This window comes from Narcine bancroftii, chromosome 4, assembly GCF_036971445.1.
Source record: "Narcine bancroftii isolate sNarBan1 chromosome 4, sNarBan1.hap1, whole genome shotgun sequence".
In the NCBI taxonomy this organism is placed as follows: Eukaryota; Metazoa; Chordata; class Chondrichthyes; order Torpediniformes; family Narcinidae; genus Narcine; species Narcine bancroftii.
The window spans coordinates 56,644,512-56,659,459 of NC_091472.1; the positions used below are offsets into that span (position 1 = coordinate 56,644,512).

Consider the following 14,948-nt stretch of genomic DNA (forward strand, 5'->3'; position numbering starts at 1 on the left):
ACATGTCCAGATTGCATGAATTGTTGTTCCCCTTTCTTTTTTACATCGAAAACATCTATCAGATACTGTTGGGTCCCATTTATTTAACTTTTGCGGTGTAATGTATAGTCTGTGTAACCAATTATATTGTATCATACGCAGCCTCGTATTTATTGTATTTCTCATCGTTCCAGAGCATAACTTCTCCCATGTTTCCTTTTTTATCTTTATATTTAAATCTTGTTCCCATTTTTGTTTAGTTTTACCATTTGTTTCCTCATTTTCCTTTTCTTGCAGTTTAATATACATATTTTTTATAAATCTTTTGATTAACATTGTATCTGTAATCACATATTCAAGGTTACTTCCCTCTGGTAAACTCAAGTTGCTTCCTAATTTATCTTTCAAGTAGGATCTCAGTTGGTAATATGCCAGCGCTGTATCTCCCGTTATATTGTACTTATCTCTCATTTGTTCAAAGGATAAGAATCTACTTCCTGAAAAACAATTTTCTATTCTTTTAATCCCTTTTTTTTCCCATTTTCTAAAGGCAAGGTTGTCTATTGTAAAAGGGAGTAGCTTATTTTGCGTCAATATTAGTTTTGGTATTTGGTAATTTATTTTATTTCTTTCTACATGTATCTTCTTCCATATATTGAGGAGATGGTGTAATACTGGAGAAGTTCTATGTTGTACCAATTTTTCGTCCCATTTATATAATATGTGTTCAGGTATCTTTTCCCCTATTTTATCTAATTCTAGTCTCGTCCAGTCTGGTTTTTCCCTTGTTTGATAAAAATCTGATAGGTACCTTAATTGTGCGGCTCTATAATAATTTTTGAAGTTTGGCAATTGTAAGCCTCCTTGTTTATACCATTCTGTTAATTTGTCTAGTGCTATCCTCGGTTTCCCCCCTCTCCATAAAAATCTCCTTATTATTTTCTTTAACTCTTTGAAGAATTTTTCTGTCAGTTGTATTGGTAATGCCTGAAATAAGTATAGTATCCTTGGAAAAATGTTCATTTTAATACAGTTTATCCTTCCTATCAGTGTTAGTGGTAGCTCTTTCCAATGCTCTAAATCGTCCTGTAGTTTTTTCATTAGTGGATTGTAATTGAGTTTATATAATTGGCCTAGATTTTTGTTTATTTGCACACCTAGGTATCTTATTGCCTGCGTTTGCCATCTGAATGGGGATTCCTCCTTAAATTTTGAGAAATCCGCGTTATTCATAGGCATTGCTTCACTTTTATTTACGTTTATCTTGTATCCCGACACTTCTCCATATTCCTTCAATTTCTTATATAGTTCTTTTATTGATAGTTCTGGTTCTGTTAAGTACACTATCACATCATCCGCAAACAGACTGATTTTATATTCCCTGTCTTTTATTTTTATTCCTTTTATATTATTATCTCTTCTTATCGATTCTGCTAGTGGTTCTATAGCTAGCGCAAACAATAATGGTGATAGTGGGCATCCCTGCCGCGTTGACCTGCTTAAGTTAAATTGCTTTGATACATGTCCATTTACTGTCACTTTCGCTAACGGTCCCTTATATAATGCTTTAATCCAATTAATATACTTCTCCGGTAAACTGAATTTTTGCAATACTTTGAACAAGTAATTCCATTCTACTCTGTCGAAGGCCTTCTCTGCGTCTAAAGCAACTGCTACTGCCGGTGCTTTATTTCCTTCTACTGCATGAATTAAGTTAATAAATTTACAAATATTGTCTGTTGTGCGTCTTTTTTTTGATAAATCCAGTTTGGTCTAAATTTACCATTTTCGGTACCTGTTCTGCTAATCTGTTCGCTAATAGTTTAGCTATTATCTTATAATCTGTGTTTAGCAAAGATATTGGTCTATATGACGCTGGTGAGAGTGGATCTTTCCCTTGTTTTAGTATCACTGTAATTATTGCTGTTTTACATGAATCTGGTAAGTTTTGTGTCTCATCAATCTGGTTGATTACATCCAGGAGGGGCGGTATTATTAGGTCTTTAAATGTTTTGTAGAATTCTATTGGGAGTCCATCCTCTCCTGGTGTCTTATTATTTGGTAAATTTTTTATTATCTCTTGTATTTCTACTGTTCCAAATGGTTCTGTTAATTTATTTTGTTCCTCTATTTGTAGTTTTGGTAGTTCAATTTTAGTCAAAAATTCATCTATTTTCCCTTCTTTCCCTTCGTTTTCGGTTCGGTATAATTGTTCATAGAATTCTCTGAAGTTTTCCTTAATTTCTTTTGGATTATATGTAATTTGTTTGTCTTTTTTCCTTGTTGCCAATACCGTTTTCTTAGTTTGCTCTGTCTTAAGCTGCCATGCTAGGATTTTGTGTGTTTTTTCCCCTAGTTCATAATATTTCTGTTTTGTCTTCATTATATTCTTCTCCACCTTATATGTTTGTAATGTTTCATATTTTATTTTTTTATCCGCCAATTCTCTTCTTTTGGTTGTATCTTCCTTTATTGCTAATTTTTTTTCTATGTTTATTATTTCCCTTTCCAACTGCTCTGTTTCCTGATTATAGTCCTTCTTTATCTTGGTTGCATAACTTATTATTTGCCCTCTAATGAATGCTTTCATTGCGTCCCATAGTATAAACTTATCTTCCACTGATTCCGTATTTACTTCAAAGTACATTTTTAATTGTTTTTCAATAAATTCTCTAAAATCCTGTCTTTTAAGTAGCATGGGGTTTAATCTCCATCTATACATTCTTGGAGGGATGTCTTCTAGCTCTATTGCCAATAACAGGGGTGAGTGGTCCGATAATAGTCTAGCTTTATATTCCGTTTTCCTAACTCTCCCTTGTATGTGGGCTGATAACAGGAATAGGTCTATCCTTGAGTATGTTTTATGTCTAGTCGAGTAGTATGAGTATTCCTTTTCTTTTGGGTTTTGTTTCCTCCATATGTCCACAAGTTTCATTTCTTGCATTGATTTAATTATAAATTTGGTTACTTTGTTCTTCCTGTTAATTTTTTTCCCCGTTTTATCCATATTTGGATCCAAATTCAGATTGAAATCCCCTCCTATTAGTATGTTCCCTTGCGTATTAGCTACCTTCAAAAAGATATCTTGCATAAACTTTTGATCTTCTTCGTTAGGTGAATATATATTAAGTAGATTCCAAAGCTCTGAATATATCTGACATTTTATCATAACATATCTCCCTGCTGGATCTATTATTTCCTCTTCTATTTTAAATGGCACATTTTTGCTAATTAATATAGCCACTCCTCTTGCTTTTGAATTATACGATGCTGCTGTTACATGTCCTACCCAATCTCTCTTTAATTTCTTGTGCTCCAATTCAGTTAAATGTGTTTGTTCAACACCTCTTCAATGTCAGCTGCCTCTAATCTGTTGACATTTTCCACTGCAACACTTTTAGCATAAAGCAATGAGGTTAGCGATCATCCTCCTCTCGTCACTGACATAAAAATCTTTAAAGTCTTCACCTGTAGGCTCATTTTCATTGAACATTGTAGATGGCCAAAGTCTATGCCAAAACATGTTTTAATGTTGCTTCAGTTACATTTCTCCATGCATTAACAAGTGCATAATCTACAGAAGCTTTATCACCTACAAATTTTTAAGATATTTTATACCGTGACGCTTCTTAAATTTTTGCATATTCACAGTCACCCTCATGGTTCAGTTCTTTGTGGAATTTTCAAGCTTGTTTCATTACAAGCAGACCAGTCAGCATGCATTCACTTCTTCCTTGTCACACTCAGTCAATATCTACAACTTTTGTCCTATGCAAAGTTTTCCTTTTATTCATTAGTCTGTGGTCATCACTCTCACTGTAAAACTTCAACAACTGTTCTTTCTGTTTCCTCAAATCGTATGCAGTAGATGATCCCACACCATAATCTTCCATTAGACGACTCACAGAAACACCTCTATCAAGCTTCTGCAGTAACTCCATCATCTGCACAATCGATAATGAAAGATGTGTGGCGGCTCACCTCAAGGCAGGTGAACCGGCCCCACTTGTAAGCCACGTGGCGGGGCAGCCGGCCAAAATGGCACCGTCGGGGGTTTCCCTTCCTTCCAGCTCGGGGCTCAGAAACCAGCACTTGGGGACCACGTGACGCCCGGGTGACATCAACGTCCTCCAGCACGGTTCTCAGCCAGGTCCGGGCTGAGAGTACAAGTGCAGCCCAGCAGCCTGCAATAAACTAGTCTGCTCACTTAGCTCAACCCATCTGGTTGTACGTGTTATTGCAGGAGCAGTGTAGCCACCACTACAGACACTTCCTTTTCTGCATCTCACTGCTACCAATAAGGGACTCTGCAGCTATCTTTGCCACATTCATAGGCTTCAGAGCTTTCAACTGGTAGTGTCGACTGGGAGGGGCTTGACAGGGAGGGGTTCATAAAGTAATGATTGCGCTAATCAGTGACGGCGCCTGACTGGGAGTTGCTCTTATAAAGTGATAATCGAACTAATTAGGGACGGCGCACGCCATGAAGGCCCACTTATTAGGTGATGTGAGTTGAGCAAGGGTTGTGTTGGGCCACGTTTGGTGCAAAACTCTTTGATGAGCAGATATCATCTACCAAAAAAATGCTGGTATTTGGAATTCCAGATAAAAGGTTAGGCACCTGTACTATCAAATACAGATTCACATTTCTGCAAACCCCTTTGATTGTATAAGACATTCACAAATGAACACTGATATCACTGTAATATTAGATTTGATTCCAAAGCTACTTTAATCCATGTACACAATTTTGTAACTTCAGATAGCACAATTTACTTCGGTACATTAACTTAGCAGAATAGTAACATTTAAAATATTATATTTGGCCACAAGAGCTTAAAACATGGAATGAGATACACAGTATATTCAAATTACCAATAAATACAGCAGCTGTGTAATAAATACTTCAAGGCACTTCGGGAGGAGTCACGTGATGGAGTAGTGGCCGGACGGTGAACTCCAGCCCTCTCCAGAAAAGTCGGGAAAAACAAGAGAAAACACAAAGGCACAGAAATAAAAGTTACAGAAAAGTGAGTATAAAGGTGGAAAGAAGATGGCAACAAAAAAAGAAAAGTCGAAAGCAACGGTAAGAAGAGAGGAAGAGAAGACAAAGGAGGAAAAAGGTGAAGGCCTTACCTGTCCGAAGAGGCCCGCTGCGGAGAGAGAAACCCGCTCCCTCAGGTCGGTAAATAATGGACTACAAAAATGGCTCGCAGAGCCGAGTAAAAACGCGCAACCGCGCATGCGCGAAGTTTCGCGCATGCGCGATGCGAATGAAAAAAAACACACCGACGGGAGGGGGGACCAGCTGGGGAGTCGATCTCCACAGCCAGCAACGACAGCTGCAGAACACCTGCAGCAAGAAGAGACCACAGAAGACAATAGAAACAAGAAAGAAGAGGAGGAAAGGGCAACAAAGAAACAACAGATGGCCAACCCAGAGGAAGAAGAAGAGGAAGAGTATGGTGAAATAGAAGAAGAAAAGAAAGGCAAGGTAAAGGATATACTTGCTCTTATTAAAGGATACATGGAGTCATTTAAAGAATGGCAAACACAGGAATTTAAGGATTTAAGAAAAAGAATAAACAACACAGAAGAGAAAATAAATAAAATGGAGATGACCTTAACAGAAATGGGAAAGAAAATGGACAAGATGGAAGAGCGGGCAGTAGCAGCAGAAATGGAGGTAGAAGACTTAAAAAAGAAATTGGAGAAATCTAATAAAAAAACTAAAGAGACACAAGAACTACTAGCTCAAAAAATAGATACAATGGAAAACCATAACAGAAGAAATAACATAAAGATAGTGGGCCTTAAGGAAGATGAAGAAGGCAAGAATATGAGGGAGTTTATAAAAGAGTGGATCCCTAAGACCCTAGGATGTCCAGAACTACAGCAAGAATTGGAAATAGAAAGGGCACATAGAGTATTGGCCTCTAAACCACAACCACAACAAAAACCAAGATCTATTGTAGTAAAATTCTTAAGATATACTACAAGAGAAAAGGTACTGGAGAAGACAATGGAAAAAGTAAGAGAGGGCAACAAACCACTGGAGTATAAAGGGCAAAAAATCTTCATTTATCCAGATATAAGTTTTGAACTCCTAAAGAAGAGAAAAGAGTTCAATACAGCAAAGGCGATTTTATGGAAGAAAGGGTATAAATTTATACTAAAGCATCCAGCGGTATTGAAAATATTTATTCCAGGACAACAAAACAGACTATTCTCGGATCCAGAAGAAGCACGAAAATTTGCAGAACAATTACAAAAATAGACTGAGGGAGGAAGACGGGTAATGAGAGTTAAAATGATCACGATTGATATGTATGTGGGTAAAGACAAAAATAGACTGAGGGATGAAGACGGGTAATGAGAGTAAAAATGATCACGATTGATATGTATGCGGGTAAAGAGGTATAAGAGTGAATAGAGACAATGTGCATACGTGAATGCATCTGTACTTAGAGGAAAATATAGATAGTATAGACAAGAATTAATAAGGGAAGGTAATGGAATAGAGAGAATAAGGAGGGAATTAAAAGAGTGACCTTTGTGACATATGAAAAGTGAAATCTTTTCTGGGGGAGGCGGGGTGGGGGGAAATAGCGGTCACTGCAAAATCAGTTGATGCTTGCGAGTGGATTCGCAAATCCAAATGGAGAGGGGAGATGTGGTTGTCCGACAAGGGTTAAAGGACAACTCAGGAGGTGAAGGGGAGATTGGGGATAAATAAGATAGAAATAGGAGAATAAGGAAAATGTTGGATGTTGTAGGAATGTTGTCTTATAAAGAGTTGAAAATAAGAAAACAGAAATGGAAAAGGAGGAAAGGTAATGATGGAAAAACGGAAAGAGAAGATAAACAAAATATAAAAGGGCTATGCTGAACTATATGACTTTAAATATTAATGGAATACATAACCAAATTAAAAGGAAGAAACTACCAAATTTAAATGAATAAATGTATTCCATTAGAAAAAATAACATATTGGTTAAGAAATAATATTGATATATTCGAACAAGTATAGGAGCCTTACATTAAATACAATAGCGAAAACCTACCGGGGACAAACATTATCTAAGTTGATGGAAGGAGAAGGAAAGAAAAGAATGGACTCAGTAGAATTTCTGGTGTAATTTTGTTGAATGACAACATTGTCTGACTGGCTTAATGCAACCTAGATTGTATACCTAAAATGGATGAGAGGGGGGGTGGGGGGGTGGTTTGGGAGGAAAGGGGGGGGGGGGGGAGAAAAACTCACTGTATATGTGTGAAAAAGAAATAGTGTATATCATGGCTAATGTGATTTATGGTGTGAAAAATAAAAAAATTTTTAAAAAAAAGGCACTTCAAGGAAACCATTATCAAGTGACAATAAAAATGTAAGGAAGGCTTTGAAATTATAATAGGAAGAAAGAAGAAAGATGACTAATTTCCACAATTGACGTTAATTGATTACTACAGTGTAAAATTATCACCTTCACCAAATAGAAAGTAATAACGAACATGTAAAATTACAGACCAAAAATTGATGAAAGCCAAACAAAAGTATGTTAAGATAACAAATAACTGCAACTTTGCAAGCAATTCTCCAACATCAAGAGCCTATACTGTAAAACCAGCAAGAAATATTGTTTTTATTTCGTGGCATTATATTTGTAAGCCACTCTTAAATTATTTAATGCTTTATCAGAACGAGGCATCAGTCTTTTTTGCAGTAAAATGATTCAGTGGTAAACTTTCTGTAATTGAGAATGCATCAAATTGCTTCTCATTCTATGCACTAAACAAAACAATGCCAAACAAATTTTACCTAAATTGCCATGTGCATATTAGGGCATAATTTTGTTTTACAACAGACGACATTTTAAAATGAAAACCTTCATTTTAAGCAACCACCATTACATTTTAAATGTTTGTCTTAAATATATTTTCATGGTTGTTTCACACCACTAACTTAATTTTTACTAATTAAACTGCAGGATCTAGTGAACTGAGGGAGGGTGAACAAATTTAAATTCCAAAGAACCACCATCTCAGAGGACCTCTCCTAAATTTAAATTACATTTTAAATTTAAATTTAGATATACAGCACAGTAACAAGCCCTTTCGGCCCATGAGCCCGTGCTGCTCAATAACACCCAATTCACCTCCACCCCCATTTCGAATGGTGGGAGGAAACCAGAGTCCAGGGTTGGCACCAAAACAAATTTAAGAGGACATTAGCAAGCTAGAGTTCAGCTACGGGCTCCTTCAGCCAGGGGGATGGGGGTGAGGTTGGTGGTTGGAACCTACCTGTCAGCAGGGGGTGGGAGGTTCTAGTGTTAACCTGTTGTTAACACCATCTGCCCCTCCGATGTAGGACACGAGGGTGCTCCTTTTATTGCATCAAGCATCACCATTCACTACTAACGCTGGACACATGCTAGTGACACAGCTGGGATCAGGTGAAGAGTCGCTAGCGTGCGTCAACCTAGACGCTAGAGACGCGGGATAGGGTGGGAGCGGGTCTGATGGCCAGGGCTTTCCGTGAACATATCGGGGGGGGGGGAGGGGTGGGGAATGCCTGTAGTTCCCCACTCTTGGCACCAACCTCCGAAAAAAAAACACGCACTCAAGGGGAGAACATACAAACACCTTACATACAAAGTGGTATTCGAACCCCAGTCCTGATCACTGGCGCTTTAACAGTATTGTGCTAATCACGGCTTCTGGACCAAACATACTAATATCACGTGAAGAAAGCATATCAGCGCTTCTACTTCCTCGGTGCAATGTCAGAAACTTTGGCAAACTTCTACAGATGTGTAGTGAAAAGTATGCTGACTGCTACATCATGGTCTGATATGGGGGTACCAATATTTCAGAGCAGAAAAACTTCAAAAAGTAGCAGACTTAGCCCAGTACATCACAGGCAAAACTCTCCCCATTATCGAGAAAAACTGAGTGGAACACTGAGCTGCATTAGAGCAGCAGTAATCATCAAGAATCCACACCACCCAGGACATGCTCTGACTTGCTACTGCCATCAGGAAAGAGGTTATAGGTGCTACAAGAGTCATACCACCAGGTTCAGGAACAGGTGCTACCCCTCCACCAACAAACTTCCAAACAACACTCAGAGACTCATTTAAGGACTCATAATTTGCACATTATGTATTACTGAATTTTTTTCTGTATTTGCACTGTTTGTTTACATTTCTCTCTTCTCTATATGTATCCTTTCTTGATTACCGATAAGTAGAAATCCTGCCTGGCCCGCAGGAAAAAGAATCTCAGGGTTGTATGTCCTCGGACAATAAATTTGAACTTGAACTAAAGTCTTTTAGTCTCTGAATCTTTGTTGATTAAGTCCAGAGAAAGAGAATTTTCAGCAAGGCTGAAAATATATTTTCTTCACCTAAATACTATCAGTAGCTGGAGAGGTGGAGGGAAAATAAATTGAACTTTGATATTTATGAACAAATGTGAGCTTAAATCTCAAGTTCCTCATATTCTTGGTGAACGATAGGTAAAAATCTGAATATTTCAAGCTGTGTGAAAGCTAATGTTCTGAAACAATATTAGTGCAAAGAAATAGCACCCAATAAATATAAATTGCTCATACAAAGCAAACTCTAGTTTTGAAATGCCCGTGTCCAATAGTTCCTCACATAATTAAACAGATCATTTCCTGTTGTACTTCAGCCAAAAACTGATTTTGTTTACCTGCCAAACCCCTACATGTATTCAAGGCTATCATGCAGGTCAGTACATAAATGTAATTGTCACTGCTCTCACAAACCTAACAAGCAACAATGGTTCCCAACACAGGTCAGGTTTCAATATCTCTCAAGGGGAAAAAATTAGTTTCTTAAATCACACAATTTTGCCACCATTTTTGTAATTTTCAATTTGATGTAAATGTTGTACAAAACATATCAAAAATGCCTGCAGCAGCCCAATCTCTATGCACATTAGTTGTGAATGGCAGTTTTAATGATCAACAACAATTCTACACGAGTAAGGTGATTTTTTTAAAAACATCAATCATTTTGCTTTAGTGATGGTTCCAAAAAAAAATCTAAGTACAGTACAATTATGTTTCTGAAGTTTTCAAATGGGATGAGAATATTGTAAATTCAACATTTAAAGTCCATTCTCTAAGTCCACTCAAAACTGTGGTAACACACCTTGAACCACATCAATCCTTGTTGTGAAAGCCCTCCCACCATGCTACCCAGAGCAAGGAATTTCAAGATTTTCACCAGCAATGACTGTGATAAACTTGCACTTGGTTGCTTTTGCAGTATGTGACATTCTGTGTGGTAAATATAATGGGCTTGGGAGGATCCTCTGGAATCCAATGTAAAACCCCAGCAAGTATGGAGCAGTAACACCTGAACTTGCATTTATCAATGAATGGGAGGGAATAGAATCTCCATATTGCAATGCATTGGAAGAGGATTGGGCATGAATTGCCCTGACCCTTAACTCGCATCCTTTCCTATTTCTACACTGATGGCCTCTTTCAAAGACTTTCCAATAGACAGGTTTTGTTGCAACCAACAGTCTGCTGCAAGGATTCAGTGGATCGAACAACATTAGTGGTTTAAAAAAAGAACTTCATCTGATGAAGGGTTCTGGCCCAAAACATCAATAATTCTCTTTCTCCCATTGATGCTGTTCACCCCAATGAGCACCTCAAGCAGACTGTTTGTTGCTCCAGATATTGTTTTAATCTCCAATCATAATCAAAATGCAAGTCACTTGCAATGACTTTTCTTTCTGTGTGCATAAATGGTGTCCTATTAGTAGACAAGGACACTTCTATTACTTACAACTTGTAAAACACAGCAGCGATTTCATCGTACATACACAAGGCACCAAACTCCATCTTATCAACATTCTCCTAATTCTTACAATTACTGCAAATTGTCAAGTTGCTTCTCCAGAGTCCTGAAATGCATGAGAAAATTTCTCTAATTATTGATTGAAAAATACCTATCATAAACATATAACCAGGAGCGGCCACTATCTGGCAAACATCAGAGAGGACAAGATTGCAATATCGGTGGCAGCTTCCAATTCCAAAGACAACTTCAGACTTAATTTACCACCATTCACAGTCTTGGCTCATTTGCTGCAGACTCTACGGTCCACATCAGTTATCTCGAGACTTGATTGTCCCACCAATCTTTTCTCATTAACCCAAGACTATGCTAAATCTCACTACCACATCCCAAAGTACTCTTAGTCCAATTCATCCATCACTGCAGTACTCTCTGATCTAAACTATCCCAGTTAAACTCCCAATTTTACAATTATATCTGTTGCTTTCCAATCATTCCATGCATTTATAATTTCATCTCACCAAAATCTGGCCGCTTGAACAACTCAATTTTATTGTGCCACCACTAACAGCCAGACCTTTGACTTTTAGACTCTTAAACCCTTTTAGATTCCCAACATATTCTGAGGTCATAAAGATAAAAACAAATTTCAAAAACTTGTTTGTCAGGTATAGTCAACATCTTGAAGTCACAAAAAAATCCAAATGTTTAAGAAGGATCATGCTTTAAAATAAGCTGGAAAGCCCTATCCTAGCTTCACTCCTCAAACCTTGCTGCTTTTACATATTTTCCTGCTGCAAAATGCTCTTTAAGACCCAACTCATTCATCCAAAATGTTAGTCAGCTACCCTAATATAGTTTTACATTAAATGTTGTTGGTAATTCTCTAAAGTTTAGCACGCTGTATTGGGATTAATAGGGGTCCAGATGTATCCAGAGGCTCCAGTATGAGGCATGATCTCTCGGCATCTCTGTATTTTTACTGATGGGGGTCATTACTGGCGTGTTGGGGCGGGAGATGTGTGAGGGGGGAGCAGCCTGGGTTGGGTGAGGTCTTTAATCCTTAATATATGGAATGCCCATAGGTGTGTTCTTCGAACCTGCGTCAATAGACCATTAAACAGGACCTCGGTACCTTTGAGGGGCGGAAGAAGCTGTATCTCAACCGGGCTGCTTCGACTCCTGAATTGCGATGATCCCTGCGATCGCTTCTGCCTGGCCGCCTTCCGCACGGATTTCCTGGTGAACCCGTCCACTTTCTCCGCCGCTGTCACCACGGCCGCTGCTGCAGACATCTTCTAACGACCAAAGCCACCGCGACAGTGGGCAGCAGGAGGACGAGCGGGTTCGGGTTGGGGGTGCGGAGAGCGATCAAGTCCAGGGACCCTCAGGGAGGAGGGAGGGGGAGAGAGAGAGAGAGAGAGAGAGAGAGAGAGAGAGAGAGGGAGAGAGGGGTGGGGGGGGAGGGGTGCAAAATAAAACGAGTGGGAGCAGCAGTGAACGTTGGCGGCGAGGGCCGGAGCTGCTTCCCCAGCCCCCCGCGGCCTGCTCCGCTCCGCTCCCACCACCCCTCTCCCCTGGGAGTGGCTGTCCGTCTCCAGCTGACGATCTCCACGGAGCCGGCTAGCGCGCTGTCATTGCCCCCTGTTGCCTCCACTCGCAGCTTCTCGTTCTGCCGAAAGAACAGACGGGGACGATTTTTCCCCCCCTTTGGCCTTTCGATGGTCTGGACCCCCTCAAGGTCAGTCGCGATTTGGATTTACCCCAAAAAGACGCCGAAATGTCGTCGTCGTCGCCGCCGCCTCCTCCTCCACCTCCCTCGCGCGCGCGCGCGAGCAGGGCTCCAAAACACACTCCTTTCGCGTCGGGACCCACCAATCCCGCCCAGCGGAAGTGCAGAGAAGGCTTTCATTGACGCGCGGCCCGCCAATCGGAGAGCGGGACACTGCCGTTCCCTCGCGTGCGTCGCGGCAATGTTTTCGTCACGCAGCAAATCAGAAGGGACCAGGGCAAGGGCATGTCCAATAAAGTTTGGTTGACGCAGGACCTTGGCTTATAAAGCAAGTGACGATGGTATTGGAGTGTGGCGGTGTGTGTTGCTTTCAGGATGGGACGTGATCTACAAAAGGCATTGCTTCCTCGGGTCTTAATGTCAAATTAGATGTTTTCTTGCTTGTTTTGCAACCTATCTGTAAACAGTATTTCTTTCCCCCCCCACCCCAATTTCTTGGAACAAAATGACAGCAGATCTTGGAAATCTGAAACAAAAGCAGAAAATTGCTGGAGGCTCTGAGTCAATCAAACAGCATCAATGGGGAGAAACGGGCCAAGAGCCCTACATCAGAACTGGAGATGCGAGAAGAGGAGGAGTGTAACATGCAGGGAATGTCTGTTTCGGTTACAGGGCCAAAGTTGTCACACAAAAAATGCTGGTAGATGGAAGAGGAAAAGGAACAAAGCTCAACCAAGAGGTATGGCCACATGTGATGAGAGAGGAAGAAAACTGGAGTGGTTACCTGATATTATCATATTCTGTTGATCCTGGAAGGAAGATTAGATGCTGTTCTTTAACCTCTTATTAGATCTCATTGTCTGGATGTAGAAGATCAAAGGCAAAGGTCAGAGAAAAATAGAAGTAAATTGACTGGAGAGATGGAACTGAAATGTTCAGCAAAGTGCAATATACAGAAGTGCTGGAGAAACAGAATACAGACAAGGATTATTTTGTGTAGCACCTTTATATTCAAGCTCAAATTTATTGTCTGAGTACATGCATGACATCAAATACAACACAGAGATCCTTTTTCATTGGGCTAGGCAACATTTTTATTTACTGGAACTATAAACTGTACTCGAGAAGGGAAAAAAATGTATACCATAGAAAGAAATGTAAATAAATTGTACAAATGCAGAAAATAAAGATTTGGTGATAAATAAATTACAAAGTAAGAGTCCTTGAGTGAATCTGTAGCCCCTTTCACACTTGCAAGTGATCCCAGGAATCAAACACCAATCAGTCTTTAAAGTGGCAAGTTTGAAAGCAAAATCTGCTCAATGCTGGCATCAGATCGGGTGGGACATACTGGTTCATTACCTGTAGGTGCTGAGGGTTCAGCTGATCAAGCCATTATCTCGGCTCTTCACCTGCTGGAGAATGAGGATGAGAATATCAGTTTACATCCTTTGTTCTTCACCAAAGTCATAAGGTTTACAATTCTGTAGTATGTTGAAGTCCAGTTGAAGGTAAATATGAACCAAAAGTTGGCAAATGTGTGTTTTAAACATGTTAATGTTTTATTCAAGAAAGTTTTTGCACTGCCTTTATTGACAATTATTGTCCATATTTACATTGATATTGTACATAAAGTTCCAATGGTTATTAGACAGTTGTTATTTTAAATTTTGAATTTAACAGTTGCACTATGTTCAAGGACAAGCAATAAGGTTTTATAGACTTCTATAAGATTATACTCAGTCATATCCTCATTTCCACACAGGACTGTCATTATAGCCTCACGTATGGCCTGTGGACCACAGCTTGTGGCCCCACTGTAAGGGACACTTTCTGGAGGAGGGAGATCAGAAACTTCAGCCTTCCACTCTTCCAGGAAGTACTCCTTGTTCAGCTCATAGATATGCAAGACACAGCAGGCAACAGCTGCATCAGATGCAAAGGCGGTATTAATATCTATTCGTTTGGACAGGCGCCTCCAGCGACATTTGAGACGACCGAATGCATTCTCCACAACCCTTCTAGCTTGAATGTGATGTTGCTTGAACCCCCTTCATCAGCCATTTTTGATCCCTGATCAAATGCACATTTCCACACCATTCACATTTCTGGAGACCTGTGATACAATCAAATAGTGTGTGGGTGAGGAGCAGAAGGGAACAGTGACAAAGCTGGGATTTATCAGACACTTCACAGTTAAGGCATCATAATTCACTGTTAGAAATCACTTTCATCACAGGAATAGCAGACCACCTGCATCTTCAGCAATTATGTAGATCGGAGAGTTGACAAGTATGCGAGAATCATGGGTGCGACCTGGCCAACACGTATGGACATCCATGAAGCTGCAAACACAGATGGGCGACAACTCAAACCACTTAATGCTTATATTTTCAAGTGAG

The 14,948-nt window shown here is 39.7% G+C and overlaps 1 protein-coding gene across 3 annotated transcripts in view; it reads right to left on the bottom strand.

Moving 5' to 3' along the window:
- The window catches only part of ppp2r5a (protein phosphatase 2, regulatory subunit B', alpha isoform), a 236,346-nt gene extending 223,668 nt beyond the window's left edge, over positions 1–12,678 (bottom strand). Inside the window, exon 1 of one of the 3 annotated variants that reach the window (XM_069931345.1) lies at positions 12,578–12,678. Coding sequence is in view for 2 of the 3 variants with exons in the window: in XM_069931339.1 (XP_069787440.1) it covers positions 11,950–12,109 (160 nt within the window). In the remaining variant the exon portion in view is untranslated. Of the gene's footprint in view, positions 1–11,949 lie in introns of all 3 variants that reach the window. The other 2 variants (XM_069931339.1, XM_069931338.1) reach the window with 2 other exon arrangements.
- Between the last annotated feature and the right edge of the window lie 2,270 nt (positions 12,679–14,948).